Source organism: Equus quagga, chromosome 8 (assembly GCF_021613505.1).
Source record: "Equus quagga isolate Etosha38 chromosome 8, UCLA_HA_Equagga_1.0, whole genome shotgun sequence".
NCBI classification, from domain to species: domain Eukaryota; kingdom Metazoa; phylum Chordata; class Mammalia; order Perissodactyla; family Equidae; genus Equus; species Equus quagga.
In genome coordinates this window covers 61,155,640-61,175,682 of record NC_060274.1, presented here as the reverse complement: position 1 = coordinate 61,175,682, position 20,043 = coordinate 61,155,640, and the positions used below count along the sequence as shown (strand labels likewise).

The 20,043-nt window shown below is 39.0% G+C and overlaps 1 protein-coding gene across 2 annotated transcripts; it reads left to right on the top strand.

Annotated features, from left to right (window-relative positions):
• The first annotated feature begins 729 nt into the window (after positions 1 to 729).
• LOC124243487 (EF-hand calcium-binding domain-containing protein 1-like) lies at positions 730 to 19,374 on the top strand. Of its 2 annotated transcripts, XM_046669081.1 has the most exons (5): positions 730 to 1,399; positions 11,973 to 12,128; positions 13,405 to 13,509; positions 15,655 to 16,008; positions 18,094 to 19,374. In XM_046669081.1, exons 1-4 carry the CDS (start codon positions 1,342 to 1,344, stop codon positions 15,822 to 15,824), a joined length of 489 nt encoding a protein of 162 aa, XP_046525037.1. In that variant the 5' UTR covers positions 730 to 1,341; the 3' UTR covers positions 15,825 to 16,008; positions 18,094 to 19,374. The 2 variants fall into 2 exon arrangements, with proteins under 2 accessions (XP_046525037.1, XP_046525038.1); XM_046669082.1 differs by lacking the exons at positions 15,655 to 16,008; positions 18,094 to 19,374 and adding an exon at positions 15,001 to 15,136 and having other exon boundaries at positions 13,405 to 14,026.
• The last annotated feature ends 669 nt before the right edge of the window (positions 19,375 to 20,043 follow it).

The following is a 20,043-nucleotide window of genomic DNA, read 5'->3' as shown; positions in this document are numbered from 1 at the left end:
AGTAGACTAGCCTCAGAGAAACTGAGAACAGTTATTCTTCACACTTAAGTGACCGGTTTCACACTTTTCCTTAAGAAAAGTTTTGGGAAAGTTATTTTTTTTCTCCAGTTGTTATGCCTTATTTTGAAATTTGTTTTTATATTTTATTAAAAATTTAGTAAAAATGTAGTGTCCTAAATTCTAAAAATCAGTGTCCTTTTTTTGCCTTACCACAGTGAAGGCAGGCAGACATAGAGTAGAAGCTGTTCTCTGTAACAGGATTTGACAGTAGACAGAAGTTAGAATGGTTGCCATTTTGGCCAGCTTTGGCATAATCATACCATGTTTTCCTACCAGTCAGTCGGATATAAGTTGGAGGGATAAAAGTGAGGTTTTATGTTTCTCTAGAAGTTCCCAGATTGAAGCTTCTGGTTATCATGAGAATGTGCTTAGTTAGAGCTTTCAAAGGAGATTATAACCTCTGAAGGAGCTGTTTATAGCCTGAGAAATTATTTTATTTCAACTTAAAGAATAAAGTCTTTATGTTAATTATGTATTCAGATAGGAGGGAGACATTCTAGGGGCTGGCCCCGTGGCCGAGTGGTTAAGTTCGCACGCTCCATTGCAGGCGGCCCAGTGTTTCATTGGTTCGAATCCTGGGCACAGACATGGCACTGCTCATCAAACCACGCTGAGGCAGCGTCCCACATGCCACAACTAGAAGGACCCACAACAAAGAATATACAACTATGTACCAGGGGGCTTTGGGGAGAGAAAGGAAAAAAATTAAAATCTTAAAAAAAAAAAAACTATAAAAAAATAGGAGGGAGACATTTTCAACTGTAGAATTTGTGCTGAGGAAATATGAATGGCAGTAATATCAAGTACCACTTTAAGTGGTGTTTAGTGGCAAAGAAAAGATAAATGTTGGAATTGCTATAGTATTTCAGATCATAGGAGTGATGAAATCACTGCATTTCTGTTGAGTGGTAAGAACTGTTGTCGGTTGCATATTTTGCCAGTTACAGTCATGAGTTGTTTAATGACAGGGATATGTGTTGTGCAAACATCGTAGAGAGCACTTACACAAACGTAGATGATAGAGCCTCCTGCATACCTAGGCTGTATGTACTGATCTTATATGACCACCATTGTATATGTGGTCTGTTCTTGACTGAAACATTGTTATGCAGCATGTGACTGTACCTGAGAACCTTCTTTGTTTGGTCACTGGAATATTGCCATGGTCATGTTCTTTGTTGATTGTGGCATAGTAAATGGTAGAATCAGTGGCAACCCAGGACGCCCAGGCTTGGATCTGGGCTCTCTGAGAAGTCTGCAATTGTTGAAGCCACACTCAACATGGACCCAAAGGCTCTGAAGAAACTGGTGGAATCCATCAGTAATACTGTCAAGAGCTGTAAGTACTGACCAGACAACCAACACTGCCTGAACATCTTCATTCACTCAAATAGAAACATCAGTATACGTGCTAGTTAGACTTAACAGATGCTTTGTAATCCCAAAAATAGAGTTCCTCTATTTTCTATCTAATATTTTGGCCATTTTAAAAAATAGTAAGTGAACGATTATCCCTGCGCTTTCGCTAAAACTGTTTTAGTCATCAGGTGTCCTAAAATCTGTTTGTATATGTGGGAAGAGTAGCTTGAGAATACACATGACATCCTAAGTGCTAAAGGATTAGCTGCCAACCAAGAACTGATGTTGTTATAGTCTAAAATTTAGTAAGAGATTTCAAAGCATGAAGGTTTGCTTTGACGAGTTCTCTGAGTTCTCTGGCGCAAAACCCATAGCAGTGGATGATTGCTCTGCTTCAGGGGGTTGACAGAGACACATAAGATATTTTAGATGTTGAAAAGATAACGTGGCGCTTTGCACGTGACAAGTGTTTAGTAAAGGTAATCTGACTTAACGGAGTTTGTGGGATTTCTTACCCTGACAGACCGTAAAAAGTAGGGATTTCTTACCCTGACAGACCGTAAAAAGTAGTCCTGTTTCTCAGGTATAACCACAAGCAAGCCTGATGGATAATTCTGAGAATCTGGTTTTCAAGTTTGAGGAAGTAACTTTTATGGCTTCATTATTGGGCGCTTACATTTTTCCTTGTGTGTGCTCGGTAGGCTAGGCACACCCTGTTTAGATTAGGCTAGGCACACCCTGTTTGAGAATCTCACTATAGACTTAATTCAGTTTCCTCTTCGTTCAGGTGGGTTTTAAATGATCTAAGCTCCTCAAGCACTTCTCGGGCCTATTTTCCAATCCTGCTGTCATACGACCCTTAAAATCCATCTGGCAGGTGTAGCCACTGTTGAGTGTAATAAATATTTGCTGTCGTTTGCTGCTTTCTTTTTTATTTTGTTTTAATGAGGTCATAATATATATATATATATAATATAACATTTATATTTTTATATACTTATATGTATATTATGTATCTAAACATTTATATTTGTATATATTATAATAGTTTATAATGTGAATTTCAGGTGTACATTATTATTTGTCAGTCACCATATATACATGCCCCTTTACTCCTTTCACCCACCTCCCAACTCCCTTCCCCTCTGGTAACCACTAATCTGTTCTCTTTGTCTGTGTATTTATCTTCCATGTATGAGTGAAATCATACAGTATTTGTCTTTCTGTGTCTCACTTTTTCACTTAATATAATACCCTCAAGTTATGTCCATGTTGTTGCAAATGGGACGATTTTGTGCTTTTTTATGGCTGAGTAGTATTATTTTGTATACATGTACATCACATCTTTATCGGTTGATCAGTCGATGGGCACTTGGGTTGCTTCCCCGTCTTGACTATTAAGAATAATGCTGCAGTGAACGTACGGGTGCATAAATCTTTTTGAATCATTGATATGAAATTCTTTGGGTAAATACCCAGTAGTGGGATAGCTGGGTCATAGGGTATTTCTATTTTTAATTTTTTGAGAAATCTCCATACTGTTTTCCATAATGACTACACCATTTGGCATTCCCACCAGCAGTGTATGAGGGTTCCCTTTTCTCCACATCCTCTCCAACATTTGTTGGGTTTTGTCTTGGTAATTATAGCCATTGTAACAGGTGTAAGGTGATATCTCAGTGTAGTTTTGATTTGCATCTCCCTGATGATTAGTGATGTTGAAATCTTTTCATGTGCCTTCTGGCCATCTGTATATCTTCTTTGGAAAAATGTCTGTTCATATCCTCTGCCCATTTTTTGATCAAGTTATTTGTTTTGTTGTTGAGTTGTATGAGTTCTTCATATATTTTGGAGATTAACCCCTTGTCAGATATATGATTTGCCAATATTTTCTCCCAGTTGGTGGGTTGTCTTTTCGTTTTGATCGTATTTCCTTTGCCTTGCAGAAGCTCTTTAGTCTGATGAAGCCCCATTTGTTAACTTTTTCTTTTATTTCCCTTGCTCGAGTAGACATGGTATTCAAAAAGATCCTTCTAAGACTGATGTCAAAAGTGTACTACCTCTGTTTTCTTCTAGGAGTTTTAAGGTTTCACATCTTACCTTCAAGTCTTTGATCCATTTTGAGTTGATCTTTGTGTATGGTGAGAGAGAATGATCTACTTTCCTTCCTTCGCATGTGGCTGTCCAGTTTTCTCAACACCATTTATTGAAGAAACTTTCCTTTCTCCATTATATATATGTTCTTAGCTCCTTTGTCAAAGATTACCTGTCTGTAGATGTGTGGTTTTATTTCCGGGCTTTCAGTTCTGTTCCATTGATCTGTGTGTCTGTTTTTGTACCAGTACCATGCTGTTTTGATTATTATAGCTTTGTAGTGTGTTTTGAAGTCAGGGATGGTGATGCTACTTTCTTAACACAGCCTTAGTTTTAGAACATTCAAAAGGAAATTTTACATACTTTAAAAGTCTAACTTCTATTCCTATCATAGTGAGATTATTTTTATCAATGTCTGTTACTCATATGTATAATGCCATAATTTATTTGAAAGCAGTTCTCTGAAATACTCCGTAGGTATGAATGTGTAATACTTGAAAAGACCCATATCCCATATAGTCTTCTACCAAGAAGATACTTAAAAGAATTTTTTTTTTTTTGAGGAAGATTAGCCCTGAGCTAACTACTGCCAATCCTCCTCTTTTTGCTGAGGAAGACTGGCCCTGAGCTAACATCCATGCCCATCTTCCTCTACTTTATACGTGGGACGCCTACCACAGCATGGCTTTTGCCAAGCAGTATCGTGTCCGCACCCAGGATCTGAACCGGCGAACCCTGGGAAGCGGAATGTGTGAACTTAACCGCTGCGCCCCTGGGCCGGCCCCAAAGTAATTTTTGAAAAAAGGAATGAGTTGCATGCTTTTCTTTTCCCAAAGCTATTCACACTTACTAATTCTTAAGTTATGGTCGAAAGTTCAGGCCCTGAATGCTTAAATATAGCTATTCACCAGTGTAATCAGGTTACTGTTTTACACTCAGATTAGTAACAGTTGATGTTTATTGAGCTTAGTGTCTCATTGGTGAGACACTGTGCTACATGGTTTATGGTCATCATCTTTAATTCTCGGAACAAACCCTATGAGGTAGGGGATATTTTCCATATTTTCAGATAAGGAAACCAAGCTTTCGATGAAGTTATTTGTCTAAAGTTAACACTGTTAGTAGACTTTTCTGGTAGAAGCAGAGCTAGAACCCAGGTAGTCTGATGCCAGAGCCTGCACTCTCATCATCTTGATTTCTCAAATTAATCCTACTGATCAGCATTATAGACCCTCATGGTCATTCTGTATAGTGCTGTCCCATAGTAAGTGCACAATGAAAATTTTTTGGATTCATCTCGGTTCTTGGGTCTTTCCAGGTGATAGCAGGATAGACGCTGGTCCTCTCTTGACTGGAATTTGATTGTTAATGGGTGCGAGTGGGGAGGACTAACAGCTAGTGCTGCCCAGGCCTTTTCTTCTCAAGAAGAGACTATCTTTTTATTATTTCTCCTCATATGCAAAGTTCTAATTGTCCCATGTAACAAAGTTGTAGTAGTTTTCCCTGGGCTTTGCTTTAGAGCTGCTTGGGAGGGAGCCTTTATAATTTGCTAGACCCTCATGTGACACATGGCCTGTTTCAGTTCAAACCGCTACCACTGCATAACTCTCCTCGCAGATCCTCAGCTGGTTACCTCATGACCTCACAAAGAAAATTCATTACCTTACCAAGCAGCTGTTTTTCCTTTTTTCCGGACAGATCTAGAATGTTTTACATTCTAGAGCTAGTATAACTTCTACCTGTTGGTGTTTTTACTGCTCTCCAGAGCTGCGTTGTCCAATGTGATAACCACTAGCTGCGTGTGGTTGTTTAAATGTAAATTAAAATTAAGTAAAACTTAAAATTCAGTTTTGGTCACTCTAGCCACTTTTCAGGTCTCAGTAACCACATGTGGGTTGTGGCTAACGAAATTGGACATCACAAATATAGAACATTTCCATCATCTCAGAAAGTTGTATTAGTGCTGCTCTAGAGTCACACAAATCTTTTCCTTTTCCAAATCTTTAATCTAGTGGAGGAGGCAGAGAATTACCTCAGGATGTGATAAAGAGCTTCACAGATGTGCAACCTCTGCATTCTCATAGCCATAGTTAGTTTACTGCTCTGCTAATACTGACTGAAAATTAATTTTTTGGAGAAGGGACCTACATTTTCATTTTGCATTGGGCCCACAAATTCTGTAGTTGATCCTGGCTCTGTACCTCTTATTCATAGTATAGTAGCCGTATCTTCAGAATCATGTAAAAGTTTGTATTGAAAATACAGATTCCTGGGTCCCACCTTAGGGAGAAAAAAATCGCTGAAAGTGGAGACAAACATCCAGATTGTTCACTCCATGTATTCTTAGACACACTGAAGTTTGAAGATTCCTGACCAAAATTGTCTTTTCCAAGTGGAACTTCAGTTCTGTCAGCCTAATGTCAATCCTAGGTTTATTGAGAGTGAGTTGGGAATTGACCCAGTCTATTTCACAAGCATTGTCATTTAGCCATAATTTTTCCACTTACATAAGATTAACAAACTTTTTTTATGCTAAGTGAAGAATTTAAAAACTATTCCTAATAATTTCTTGGTTAACTGATCATTTTGGCATTAAGAGATTACTTTGGATCCTGACTCATCCAGCATATTTCTTAACCTCTCCAATTTATAAGTGGTTGATTATCATTAATTGGCAAACGTTTATTGAGAGCCTGCCATTGTGTTAGGCACTACTGGATACTGAGTAGATATTAACATAAGAATGATAAGAGTTTTGTCAGATGCATTGCTAAAATCCAATTACCTTCTGAACTGGATTTCTCTGATCCAATCCTACTAGGAGAAAATAAGTTAAATCTAGTTTAATTTGTCCTTGTATATTCATGAGCTCCTCTTCTCTGAGTGTTAATGAAGTTTTAATACAATTGATAATCTCTTCTGGGACTTAGCCGAGGACCACCTACAGGTCCACTAGTCCAGTATTTGGCTTTCACTTTATTTATGAGACATAACCTGGGCTCATATGTATGCATACATAGGTTAGTATTTTCCCAGCTATGTCTGCTAAGGGGGCTTAGAATGAGTAACACCCCAGTGCCTAGATCTTGGTTTCTAAATACCAGTCTCCAACAGAAAGAACCAGAAGTCCTTGAATAGCTGAACAGAACAGAACGTAAAGGAAAAACCTACTCTACTCTTGTTTGTGTCTTTTACTCTGATAGTACTACCACACACACTTCTGGTCACCAGCAGTGTGGAGGTTTTCCCAACAAGCAGTTCTCTGTGACACTAGCTGGGTGTCCTACAATTTAACTCAATTCTGACACTACTTTGGTCTGGCATCAGATCCCACAGGTTAAGAGTTCAGTCCCACAAGACTGCCCTCCACTCCAGATGCCAATCACGAGTCCAGGTTGTCACCTGTGCGTCTGCCTGACTGGTTATAAATCAGAGAGAGGTTCCCACAACCCCTTCCTTGGGTTCAGTTCATTTGCTAGAGCAGCTCACAGAACTCAGGAAAACAGTTAAGTTACTGGATTACTGATTTGGTATAAAAGGATATAATCAGAGAGAGCAAAGAGATGCCTAGGGCAAGCTATGTGGGAAGAGACGCGGAGCTTCTCTGCTCTCTCCCAGCACTTTTTTGTGTTCACCAGCCTAAAAGCTCCCCAAACCCCATACTTTGGGGGTTTTTATGGAGGCTTCATCACATATGCATGATAGATCATTAACTCAATTTCCAGTCACTCTCCGGAGTATAGGGGGCTGGGGGGCTGAAAGTTCCAAGCTGTTCGATGCTTTTTCTTTCTGGTGACCATGCGGGAGCCGCCAACAGTGAGCTCGTTAGAACAAAAGACATTTCTAAGGGATTTTGGGAGCTCAGTGTTGGGAAACCGAGTCAAAGACCAAGTAGGACAGAAGATGCTCCAAGTGCTTGTATCACTTAGGAAAGTGCAAGGGTATTAGGCACTCTGCCAGGAAGCAGAGGCAGAGACCAATATAGCCATGTGTCGCTTAACAATGGGGATATATTCTGAGAAATACATCATTAGGCAATTTTGTTGCCGTGATCATAGAGTATACTTAGACAAATCTAGATGATGTAGCCTACTACACACCTGGGCTATACGGTGCTAATCTTATGGGGCCACCATTGTATGTGCAGTCTGTCATTGAGACATCATTAAGCAGTGCCTTACTGTATTTTTTCTATTATTTTGTACAAGGGTAATGCAATGTGAGTCTGGCAAGTAAGAAAGCAGGGAAGTGTTGAAAAAACAAATGATGGGGATATGTGAAAAATACAGGAGCCAACTTGAAAACTCCCAGTGGCCAGAGCTGGAACAATCTGAGCAAGAAAATAACAGTATTGGTATAAAATAAATATATTTGACTCCATATTGATATAAATGAATACATAAGTGGAAGGGAGACAAATCCTTACAGAAGAATTCCAAATAATGGTGGAGATACCCCTTCCCAACAAACTTAATTCTCTTTTGCTTGAGAGGCTGGATAGATGGTGGAAAGGAAAAATAGTTAACAACAGTGGAGAAACTTGTATACTAGCTTAACCAAGGGATTGGGGTTATCATCAGCAGTGAGACATCATGTTAATATATATCCCCTGATATGTGAAGAGAACAGCACCGTATCTCTGTGGTATTCTTCCCCAAAACATAGTCACAGTCTAATCAAGAGAAAAATGTTAGACAAACCTAAATTGAAGAACATTCTGCAAAATAAAAACAAGGTCATGAAAAGCAAGGAAACAGAACTATCGCAGATTGAAGGAAACAAAATGTTTCCTGGATTGGATCCTGGAACGAAAAAAAAAAAGACATTAATGGAAAAACTGGTAAAATCTGTGGTTTAGTTAATAATGTGCCAATGTTAGTGTATTAGTTTCAACAAATGTACCATAGTTGTGTAAGATGCTAACATTAGAGAGAAAGTGAAGAGTTTATGAGAACTCTGTACTAGCATTGCATCTCTTAGGTAAATCTAAAATTATTCCAAACTAAAAAGTTTAATTAATAACATAGGCCATTCTCTAGCATCTCAACACCATTCTCATTACCCACGATTTCTCAAATATCATTTACAATGGTTCCTTAACCACATGTGTAAGGTTTTTAGATACAATGAAATCTGAGTTACATGGATAAAGCTCAGAAAAAGTTAAATTATTACCTGCTGAAGATTGTGTCAAAAATCCTCGATTGCTTCTTTGGATGACTTGTCAATATTTGCCTTGGAGCAGCTCCTGACTCTTAAAACCTCATTTTGTTCAGGGATTCGTTTTCACACTATGTTGGTACTAACATTTCCACTCAGATGATAATTCTCCATCAGAGTTGAGCTGGACTACTTATCAGGCAAGCATTAATATACTATGCATTCCGTACACGTCCACACCTGAGCTTCCTTTTTCTTCATATCCCAAAAAAAGACTGCAGATGTTTTCTTCAAAGCAGCTGCATCCCCTTCTGTGACCTAGTCTTGAAAAGTAGCATCGCTTCATTTCCACTGTACTCTCTTGGGTTGAAACGGTTACAGAAATCTCCCTAGCTTCAGAAGAAGGAGACTTAGACCTCATTTCTCTAAGGGAGGAGTATCAAAGTCATGTTGTAAGGAGCATATGGGATGGGATAAATTGTTAAGTTATCTTTGGGAAAATACAACCTATCGCATCTGGATTCACCATTCAGAAGGTAGTTTCAAGAAGCTACTGCCATGGGGCGGGCCCCGTGGCCGAGTGGTTAAGTGCGCACACTAGGCTGCTGAGGTCCAGGGTTTCGCTGGTTCAGATCCTGGGCGCAGACATGGCACCGCTCATTGGGCCATGCTGAGGCAGCGTCCCACATGCCACAACTAGAAGGACCCACAACCAAGAATGTGCAACTGAGTGCTGAGGGGCTTTGGGAAGGAAAAAAAAAATCTTAAAAAGAAAAAAAATCTACTGCCAAAGTGATTGTCCCTAAATGCAAATCTGATCCTGTTAACTTATCAGCCAAAACTTCCATTAAGTTCCCCAATGGAAAGTCAAACAGTTTCTGCCACCTGGGCACACCAAGCTGTCTACAGCTCTCAGAGCATGCTTCTATACCTTCAAGCTGCTTCCTCTGGCAAATGCTTACACCTTTTGTAGGCCTTAAGGACTTTCTCCCTGACACCCTTCTTAATCTCTTAGCGCCTCCCCCAACTCATTATTCCTCCCTTTGGGTCACTGCCAAACACTATCAATCATAGTGCTTGTAGTACTTTATTGCACTTCTTTATCTCTTGAAAAAAGTGTAACAAATTTGAGGGCAGGAACCATGGTGTAGTTATTGCCTGGTTCATGAGAGGCCCTTAATAAATGCTTATTGGATAGATAAAAATGACCTTTACATTGTATTTCATGGCTTATAATTACACTGTGAAGCCTGAGGATCTAATTCAGTTTATAAAATAGTATTATTACATACCTATGTAATTGCTTATTCTTTAGATTTATCAATCATTACCCTAAAAATCAAATCATTCTTCTGACCACAGTAGAAACACTAATGTTGTAACCTGCATATTTGCTATGTGTTGTTATTGATTTCATTTGGGAGCCTGAAATCACCTCAAAGACAGCATCTATAATTATTTCTTTCTCCTTACCTTCCTCACACGAAAAAAAGGCCGGCCCCACGGCCAAGTGGTTAAGTTTGCAGGCTCCACTTTGATGTCCCAGGGTTTCACCAGTTTGGATCCTGGTTGCAGACCTGGCGCTGCTCAGCAAGCCATGCTGTGGTGGCTTCCCACATAGCACAGCCAGAAGGGCCTACAACTAGAATATACAACTATGTACTGAGGGGCTTTATTTTTATTTTACTTTATTTTTTTGAGGAAGATTAGCCCGGAGCTAACTGCTGCCAATCCTCCTCTTTTTGCTGAGGAAGACTGGCCCTGAGCTAACATCCATGCCTATCTTCCTCCACTTTATATGTGGGATGCCTACCACAGCATGGCATGTCAAGCGGCACCATGTCCGCACCTTGGATCCAAATCAGCGAACCCAGGGGCTGCTGAAGCGGAATGTGTGCACTTAACTGCTGCGCCACCAGGCTGGCCCCTGTACTGGGGGGCTTTAGGGAGAAGAAGAAGAAAAAAAAGAGATTGGCAACAGATGTTAGCTCAGGTGCCAAACTTTAAAAAAAAAAAAAGTGAATGAAGAAAAGCAAGAGAAAATGAAAAATAGTAACTAGCTTTCCATCCTGACTCTTCTAGTTCTCTCAAAAAGTCTCTGATTCATAGCATTAGACTTTTAGACATTGAAAAAATCTCAGAGATCATCTAGGACAATACCCAATTTTTATAAGTGAGGACTCTGAGGCATAAAGAAGCTCTATGACTTGTCTAAGTCTCTCAGATATTTAATAGGATAAGAAACAGAAATGAAACCCAGATGTTTGTCTAGTATCTCCAACCCACTAAGTCTAATCCCTTAGTTCTCACTCCTCAAGGTGCATTGGAATTATCTGTGCACTTCTTAAAACTACCATTAATTTACCAAGTCTGGAATGAGATCGAGGTATATGAATATTAAAAAGTTTCAGTTTGAAAATCAGTCATAAAGTCCTACTGCTTTTCTGCAGCATCTCAGGCTCCCTTCCCACTTTCTGATCTCATTTCCACCTCACTAGCCAAAGTCCTATCACTCCAAGCCGGCTTCTATGCTTCCAGTTTTCTACTTCAATTCTACTTTGCCAGATGAATTTTCCTAAACCACTTCTCAACCCTTACAGCATAGAAGAGTCAACCGAGCTCTTATTTAGAAGCTAATTTCTGGACCTGCTGTTAGTAATTCTGACTTCGTAGGTCTGGGGCAAGGCCCAGTAATCTGCATATTTAACAAGCAATGGAGAGGGCCTTGGTTCTCATACAGATGGTCTATAGATGACACCATGAGAAACACTGTTCTAGTAAAACAAATGTTAATCCTCTAACCAGGCATTCAAGTCCTCTACCACCAGTGCATTCTCTTCAATCTTGTTTTTCACTTCTTCCCAACTTGCTGTGCTCATTTCCACTTCTACCTCTTTCCTTTACTCATGTTATTCCCTCCTCCTGGAATTCTCCACTTCTTTACCACCCCCAACACATTCCTTCCTATATAAATACTGTGCATCTTTCAAGGCCCAGTTCACTCTGCTGCCATGAAAATGGCCCAGCTCCTCTTTCCCATACTGATTTCTCTTTCTTCACATGTCTATAGTGGTGAGTACATAATTTATCATTTATATATTGTCTAATGAGACTTCTGAGTAAGGCCCATCTTAATTGTGTAAGTTCTTAAGTAACAAGTACATATCATACTTTTTTTTAATCACTAGAGCATCTAGCATCATAGGAACAAAATAGCTGCTTAGTAAAATATTTTTAATTGGTTTGGAGAACTCAATGATTAAATCTAAGTTGTATTTATTTGTATTTTCATTTTACAGTCAAAAAAAGTGAAGTAGAGTGTCTCATAAGACTTTTTCACAAGTTGGTGGGAAGAGCTGATGTCAGACTTGATAACGTTGGACTAGATCGTAATGCGTTTCGAGGGATCCTGTACAGCATATTTGGAATGACTGATGATGTACTAATGAATAGGGGTAAGAAGTCATAAGAAGCTGAAATGGGCCAAGCTGAGATGGGAAATATGTTAATATATGACAAATACGTACATCTATGTTCAATTTTCATCAAAGACTTTGAATTTTTTAATACCAAACTAGAAAGACATAATTCTGGTAGTGCTATCAATATAAAATAGTAGTTGATTTGATTGTGAGGATGGTTTTTCATATAAACTCACTCAGAATTTCCTATCTCATAGTTGTACCACTTTGAGAGAGAACTAGTAATGAACTAAATAAGTTAGCAGTATTGTTTTTGTAAAGGATAAGCATATGGCTTTTAATCATGGTGTCTTTGGATTCATATGCTGTAGACATGTAAATTATTAAATTATTAGATCTTTTTCCTTATAAAAAATGAAGAATGTATCAGTACAAAAAATGATAATTACTCATTGTACTGAAAAAAATCAAAGATCATATATTTAAAAATAGGAAATTATTTAATGTGATCCAGTGAATTTCACTAACAGATTTTTTAGTGTTCAATTTGATAAGTTTTGACATATGTATACACCCTTGAAACCTTAGCCATAATCAAAATAATTAACATATCCATCACCCCTGAGTCAATAATATCTTATTTTCTATAGGATAGTACTAAGATTTCATTGGTAATTTTTAAAACAATGTGTTACTTTAGTAATTTCTCTTTACATATTGTATAAACTTTTTTTTTTTTGAGGAAGATTAGCCCTGAGCTAACATCTGCCGCCAATCCTCCTCTTTTTGCTGAGGAAGATTAGCCCTGAGCTAACATCCATGCCCATCTTCCTCTATTTTATATGTGGGATGCCTGCCACAGCATGGCTTGATAAGTGGTGTGTAGGTCCACACCTGGGATCTGAAACAATGAACCTCAGGCCGCCGAAGCAGAACGTGCGGATTTAACCACTGCGGCAAACCGGGCTGGCCCCTACAAACTCATTAGAACAAAATTTTGCCACTCTTTTTAGAATAAAAATTGTCACATTGATTAGCTCCACTGTTGGTCTTCTTGGCTCATAGCAACTGTACAAACATCACAAGTGAAGCTCATCATTGATCATAGAGGAGAATGACTCTTTTCTGTCTATGAAAATCTGGGGGAAATGTATTTCTAGTAATTTTGACTCTTTCAAGGAAGATCGTGCCAAAACCTTATTTTCCTCTCAATTTGGGAGGAAAGGTTTTTAAAAAATCTATTCCTACATACATACTTTTGAATTATAAAATAGCTGTAAAATACACTTACACCTTCTCTTTTTTTCAGTATTTTTTGCATTTGACAAAGACAATGATAACTGCATAAATGTAAAAGAATGGGTTAAAGGATTATCGGTTTTTCTTCGAGGGACTTTTGAAGAAAGGCTGAAGTGTAAGATTTCTATATGTGATTACTGACTTAGTAATATATATTGTCAATTTTGTATTTAGTGAATGCTTAAATATTTTTTAAAAATATAAAATCAGTGTTCTCTACAGCAACCTTGCAAGAATAGTTCGTGACAGCTTAAAAAAGAAAAGAAATGGGTGGCCTATTTCATAGGCGAGTCCCCAGCCCCACGGTCCCCAAATACCTCCTTCACTGCTTCTGTAATGTCCAAATATCACCAGGGTGGGTCTTCGGCTTAAGGCCCAGACTAAGAACAGCAGCCAAGCATCAGGGCTGGTGCCAACTCTATTCAGCTGGCAAGGCTGAGGTTTCTGAGGCTGCCTCTGGGCTCAGCAGGAAATGGGCCTTGATATGGGGGAGCGTTTAGGTCACACTGGGGCCATTCCTTGTCTTTTCATCAAAAAAAATGTGAGGAATTGACACAAAATAAGGTAAAACACACATTGACCACCAGACAGCAATACTGTAGTGTTAGAGTTAGTGTAGAGGAGGGAAGAAGGTTGAGGACACTGAAGGCCCAAAGGGAGGAGGATTGAAGAGGGAGCTTTCTATAGAAAAGGAACGTTAGGAATTCCAAAGACAAAAATCTTCCAAGTCACAATTTTGCCTAGAAATAGCTCTGGCCTCTCACTCCACCTGTACCATTGGTGTGATATATATTTTCTATGTTTTGCACCTCTGGTGCCAGGATTTGGGGTGAGGAACCCTAGAAAGAGAATAGGAACAATTTTAAATAGCAGTTTTCAAGGGATCAAATTGCTTAAAGTGTCAAATTGCTTAAGAAAAGACTGCAGAGTTCTGAGTAAGTAAGCATATTTTAATTCCTTTTTGTCCTTCCACTTGAATTTGGATTTGGGATATTCAAAAGAATATCCCTAAGTTAAATACATGTTTTTAAAACCATAGCAACATTTTAAAAAATCACCAACTTTCTCTGACATTTGTGACTTTGTTTCTTTGTGTTTTTTTCTCTTTGATTTTTTTAAATTGAGGTATCATTGACATACACTATGTGGTTTTTCCCTTAATTTTTCTCCGGTCTAATTTTTCACAGGATAACATTTAAATACATTGCCCTCTAAGTTTGTTGCAGCTTTCTTATACAGAAGTCTCACTGAGAAGTTAAAAAGCTCAGTTTTATGGATGTAAATTCTTATGGTAATCCTAATACTTGGTGAAAATGGTCATGACACTGAACGCAGCTGCATGTTACTGAACAGCATCACACTATCACACTATCAAAAGATTTTCCTCTTCTAATCCCAGTTCCTAAAAATGTTTCATAGACATATCAAGATGTGTTAATTTGGGGAAAATACTACTTTTAGTAGGGTTGTGATGCAAACTCATATGTGTGCTATAGACTGGAGAAACTCAATAAAAATACAGCTAATCTGATACTCCGGAGGTTTATACCTGGTTCTAGTGCTTTTGCTAAAACGTTTAACTAGATTACAAAGAGCTCCACCAGAGCTCTTTCACTGCTGTATTCCCAGGACCCGAGGAAGGTCATTTGTGGGATGAATGAGTGAACTGTCGTAATGCTTACACAGTGAGATGGAAGTCCCTCTCCAGGAAGAGAGAGAGCATTTTGGATAGTGCAGATGGGCAGGCCCCAAGGAGATGACAGACTCACTACCCAAATATATTGAAAAATGCTCTTTGTCAGTGACATAGTCAAGTGTGTACTTAGTTTTTGTACTCTATGTAAGAAGAGAATCATAATACTGATATAATCAAACACATATATATGTATGTGTATATATGAATTGTATGATGAAAGGTTTAAAAAATATGTATCTCCTTTATTGCAGCTTCATAACATTTTTAAACCCTCAGTTTCAAAATCCAGAAACTATAAGTCTGTCTTTTCACATCCAAAGGGGTACTTAATCTTGTGGAAAGAAATATAATAAAGGGTGCTTTATTTTAAATTGTCTCTACCATATAGACCAATAATTGTAGCTTGTATAATTTGTTTTTATTTATTTATTCATTTATTTTTGAGGAAGATTAGCCCTGAGCTAACTACTGCCAATCCTTCTCTTTTCGCTGAGGGAGACTGGCCCTGAGCAAACATCCATGCCCATCTTCCTCTTTTTTTTATATGTGGGACGCCTACCACAGCATGGCTTTTGCCACGTCCGCACCCAGGATCCGAACTGGTGAACCCCTGGCCGCCGAGAAGCGGAACGTGTGAACTTCACCGCTGTGCCACTGGGCCAGCCCTGTGTTTTTATCTTTTTTTGTTATATATTGAAATAACTAAGGAGAAGACTGATGGCATTTTAACTTAACCAAGTCTTTAAACTTCTTATGCTTTGAAAAGTCTGTTTTGAAGTCTATTATCTGAATGGTGATGGTTACATTTCTCGAGAGGAAATATTTGACATGTTGAAGAACAGTCTACACCAACCGTCATCTGAAGAAGAGACTGATGAAGGAATAAAAGAGTTGGTAGACATAACACTGAAGAAAATGGTAAGAATGAAAAACTATAATTCATTATATCCAATCAAGTGGATATGGATTAAAGCTAATGAGGAAGAAATGATTTCTTTCCCTCTGTAATGAATGTAAACTTTATGAGAGCAGGAGTTTCTCTGCTCTATCCACTGCCTAGTACTGTGCCTGGCTGATTGTGGGTGCTCAATAAATATTTACAGAATGGCTGAGTGATGAAATGATCACTATACAAAATGAATTTAATTTTATTTTAAAATATTTTACTATAAGTAAAATCTCATTAATTAGGGGAGGAGCAGATTCACGTAAAATTTGATGCTACTGTAGTTCGTCTTCATGAACTTAACCCTCCAATCCATCTAAACACTCATTATGACAAAATAACATAATAATGATAGTTGGCCCTTAAAGAGTGCTTTCTATATGCCCTGCCCTTCGCAGAACTTTAATACACAAACTCATTTTATCCTCAAAACAACCCTCTGAAGTAAAAGTTATTCCATTTTGCAAATCAGAAAACTGAAGTGCAGATGGGTTTACCTAAGGTCACACTAGAAAATGGGGTGCAGAATTCATCTTTCAATAAAACCAATAATGTATCTTTATTATGGACATGGTGAACTCTCCTTTTCTTACTATGACACTGAACTGGCTACCAGTGAAGCTTTGTGACTCTAAGGCAGCCTGGGGGCAGTTCACCCCTATTACTCTTTAGTTCAGGAAAGAAGCAGATGATGGGGCTGCCGAGTCTCAGACTCAGCTAACACAGACTCCAGAATATCTTCTTCCATTAGAAATACTCTCACTAGCCGCTGCTAGGGCTGAGGGTAGACTTCTTGAGAGACAGTACCAACCCCACCCCCTTCTTTTTTTGAAAGGAGATGTTATGGAGTGAACATTTTTCTGAGAATTATTCAAACCTTTCTCAAAATAGACCCTCAGCAGCCCTATTTAATTATGCTCAGCAGTGAAGACACAAGGACTCATCCAATCCAATCCAAATTCAATTAAATAGTTAAAGGCATTCATAATCTGCACACATGCTTCCCCCATGATTTACTTAACCTTCCATGGTCCCTGTCATGAATGCTCCACCCCTGGCAGGTCTTCTTCCTGACTTGCGCTCCTGCTTACTGTCAGAATTCAGGTTAGGCCATTCTTCTGCATTTCCTCCTCACACCTTTCCACCTATCTGGATCCCAACCATCCTTCAAGGCCCAGCAGTGGCCTGCAAGCTTCTCGTGACCCTGGTCCATCTTGAAGTGTTACTGTCCTAACTCCCAGTACCTTGCTCCTTAACTGAACGACTTCACTTTTATCCTTTTTCCATGTTGGGCTCCCAAATACGAGATCTTTTGAGGAACAAGTTCTATTACTGAAAATCATGCTTGAAAATCTTTGCCCTTATTTTGTCACAAATGTGGCAATGTGATAATGGGCCTCCTCTGATTTTTTGTCTTATCTCCCCAATTACAGTCTAAGTCCTGTAGGTACAGGGCTGCATTTTCTCTAGCCAAGGTAACTCAGGCGTCTTAGTCTGCTTGGGCTGCTATAACAAAATACCATAGACTGGGTGGCTTAAACCACAGAAATTTATTACTCACAATTCTGGAGACGGGAAAGTCCAAGGTCAAGGTGACAGCAGATTCACTTCCCTGAGGAGGGGCTCTTTTCCTGGCTTTCAGACAGCCGCCTCCTCAATGTGTTCTCACATGGCAGAGAGACAAAGTTCTGGTCTTTCTCTACTTAGAATGGCACTAATTGCATGATAGGGGCCTCACCTTCATGACCTCATCTAAACCTAATTACCTCCCAAAGTCCCCCACCTCCAAATACCATCACATTGCGGTTAGAGTTTAACATATGAATCGGGAGTGGGGACACAAATATTCAGTCCATAATACCAGGTACGCCTATTAGATTAATAGGAATAAAATAAGTGGCCTCCATAAATAAGTACCTTTTGATTTATGTAAGTAGTGCTTACAGAAGTATGTACTCACAGTTTTACTTGGTAAAACCTTTTATTCTAGACAGTTATTTTCCATGCAAAACTAAAAACTACCCTATCGTTTACCAAGAAATCATCTTCCTCCCTAGGATTATGACAATGATGGCAAGATATCTTTTGCAGACTTTGAAAAAGCAGTGAAAGAAGAGAGACTTTTGTTGGAGGTGTTTGGACCATGTTTACCAGAAGCAAAGGTACAGTGCCAACAGCCCAAACTGGTTGAAGCAAAATCTTAAAGGATCAGAAAATACTACTTGCTAGACACTCACCTCTGTGGGGCTTCAGCCCACTGCTCGAGTTCAGGCGACCATGAAGGCCCTGGCCCCATCCTAGCATTTTGGGACTCAAGACAGTGGTGACTATTTAAGTAATTATATTCCACAGACTTTTGTTGAGTTTATAACCTCTTTAGCTATACATAATTCCCAATTTCCTGTATGTTAACAATGTTTTCCCGAAGAAAACCAGGGTATATCGGCTTGCTTAAGGGATAGAACAGTGAATAAAGAGTGGATTCAACAACGCCCCACCATAAACTGCTGGGAGAAAACGATCTCTTTCAATACAAATGTTTTCAAACAATGAGAATAAATTTTTAACCTTTTGGACACATATATTACTTTATAGAATTTTACTTATGCTTATGAAAGTTTTTCATGTATGAATTTGACAAAAGTTTTCTGAGCTGGAAAAGCCAGCTTAATAATTGATTTGACTCATTTCCTTTCTTAATTCTTAATCAACTGTGCTTTGTGAACATGATATACGAAGAAAATTTTATTCTCTGCAGTAATTTAGACGGTGATTTTGTGAATGAACTTGCATAATGTGAAGCTACCCTTAGCCATCTCAGCTCGTCTAACTTGTCCAACTGCAGTTTATTGCCACATTGTAATTATCTACCAACGTGTGTTAAAAAGCAACGTGTGAAAGGCAACCTCCTTGTTTTAGGGGACTAGTGGGTGAAACAGTATAGAATAACGGACTGGAGCACCAACATGCTCCTGGACAGTTCATCTGCAGCCCAGTTATCGAGAGCCTTCCTACTCTAAGTATAGTCTGTGCACCAGCCACGATGGTATCACCTAGGAACTTGTGAGAAATGCAGAATTCCAGACCCAAACCAACTGAATCAGAATCCTTTTTTTCGGTTTCAAAAACAAAAGTTTCTTTCTTTCTCTCACTATGGTCAAATATTGTGTGTGTTGGATGGGGAAGAGTACTGGCCTCGACAGTCACAGAACAGGTCAGGATTCCATTCAGGAACACAGAACCCACTTAGCAGCTCCTCCCTTTAGGGCTGTCAGAGAATTTTTTTTAAATTGTGGTAAAATACACCTAACAAAATTTACCATCTTTACCAATTTTAAGTGTACAGTACAGTAGTGTTAAGTACATTCACATTACTGTGCAGCCAATCTCCGAAACTCTTCATCTTGCAAAACTGAAACTCTCTGCCCATTAAACAACTCCCCATTCCTGTCACCTGCCAGCCACTGGCTGCCACTATCAGAATTTTTTTTTTTTTTGAGGAAGATGAGCCCTGAGCTAACATCTGCTACCAATTCTCCTCTTTTTGCTGAGGAAGACTGGCCCTGAGCTAACATCCGTGCCCATCTTCCTCTACTTTATATGTGGGATGCCTGCCACAGCATGGCTTACCAAGCAGTGCCATGTCCGCACCTGGGATCGAAACTGGTGAATCCTAGGCCACTGAAGCGGAATGTGGGAACTTAACCACTGCACCTCTGGGCCAGCCCCCAGAATTTGCATTTTAATAAGATCCTGAGGTGAAGATTCATAGCTCTTTGAAGTCTGAGAAGCCCGATCTAGATAACTTGCTCTTTCCAATTCTATGCTCAGGTGTCTTTTACCTGAGAGTTCAGCAAAAAATGTATCGAATTCCCTTACTAGGAACAGGGCCAAACCCTCTGCGTGCAGCTTCTTTTAACACCATTCACTCCTTAGTGCCGTGCTAGCAAGCTGAATCAGTAGGTCACAACTGAAGATGAACCTTATTAACTGATACATTCCAATTC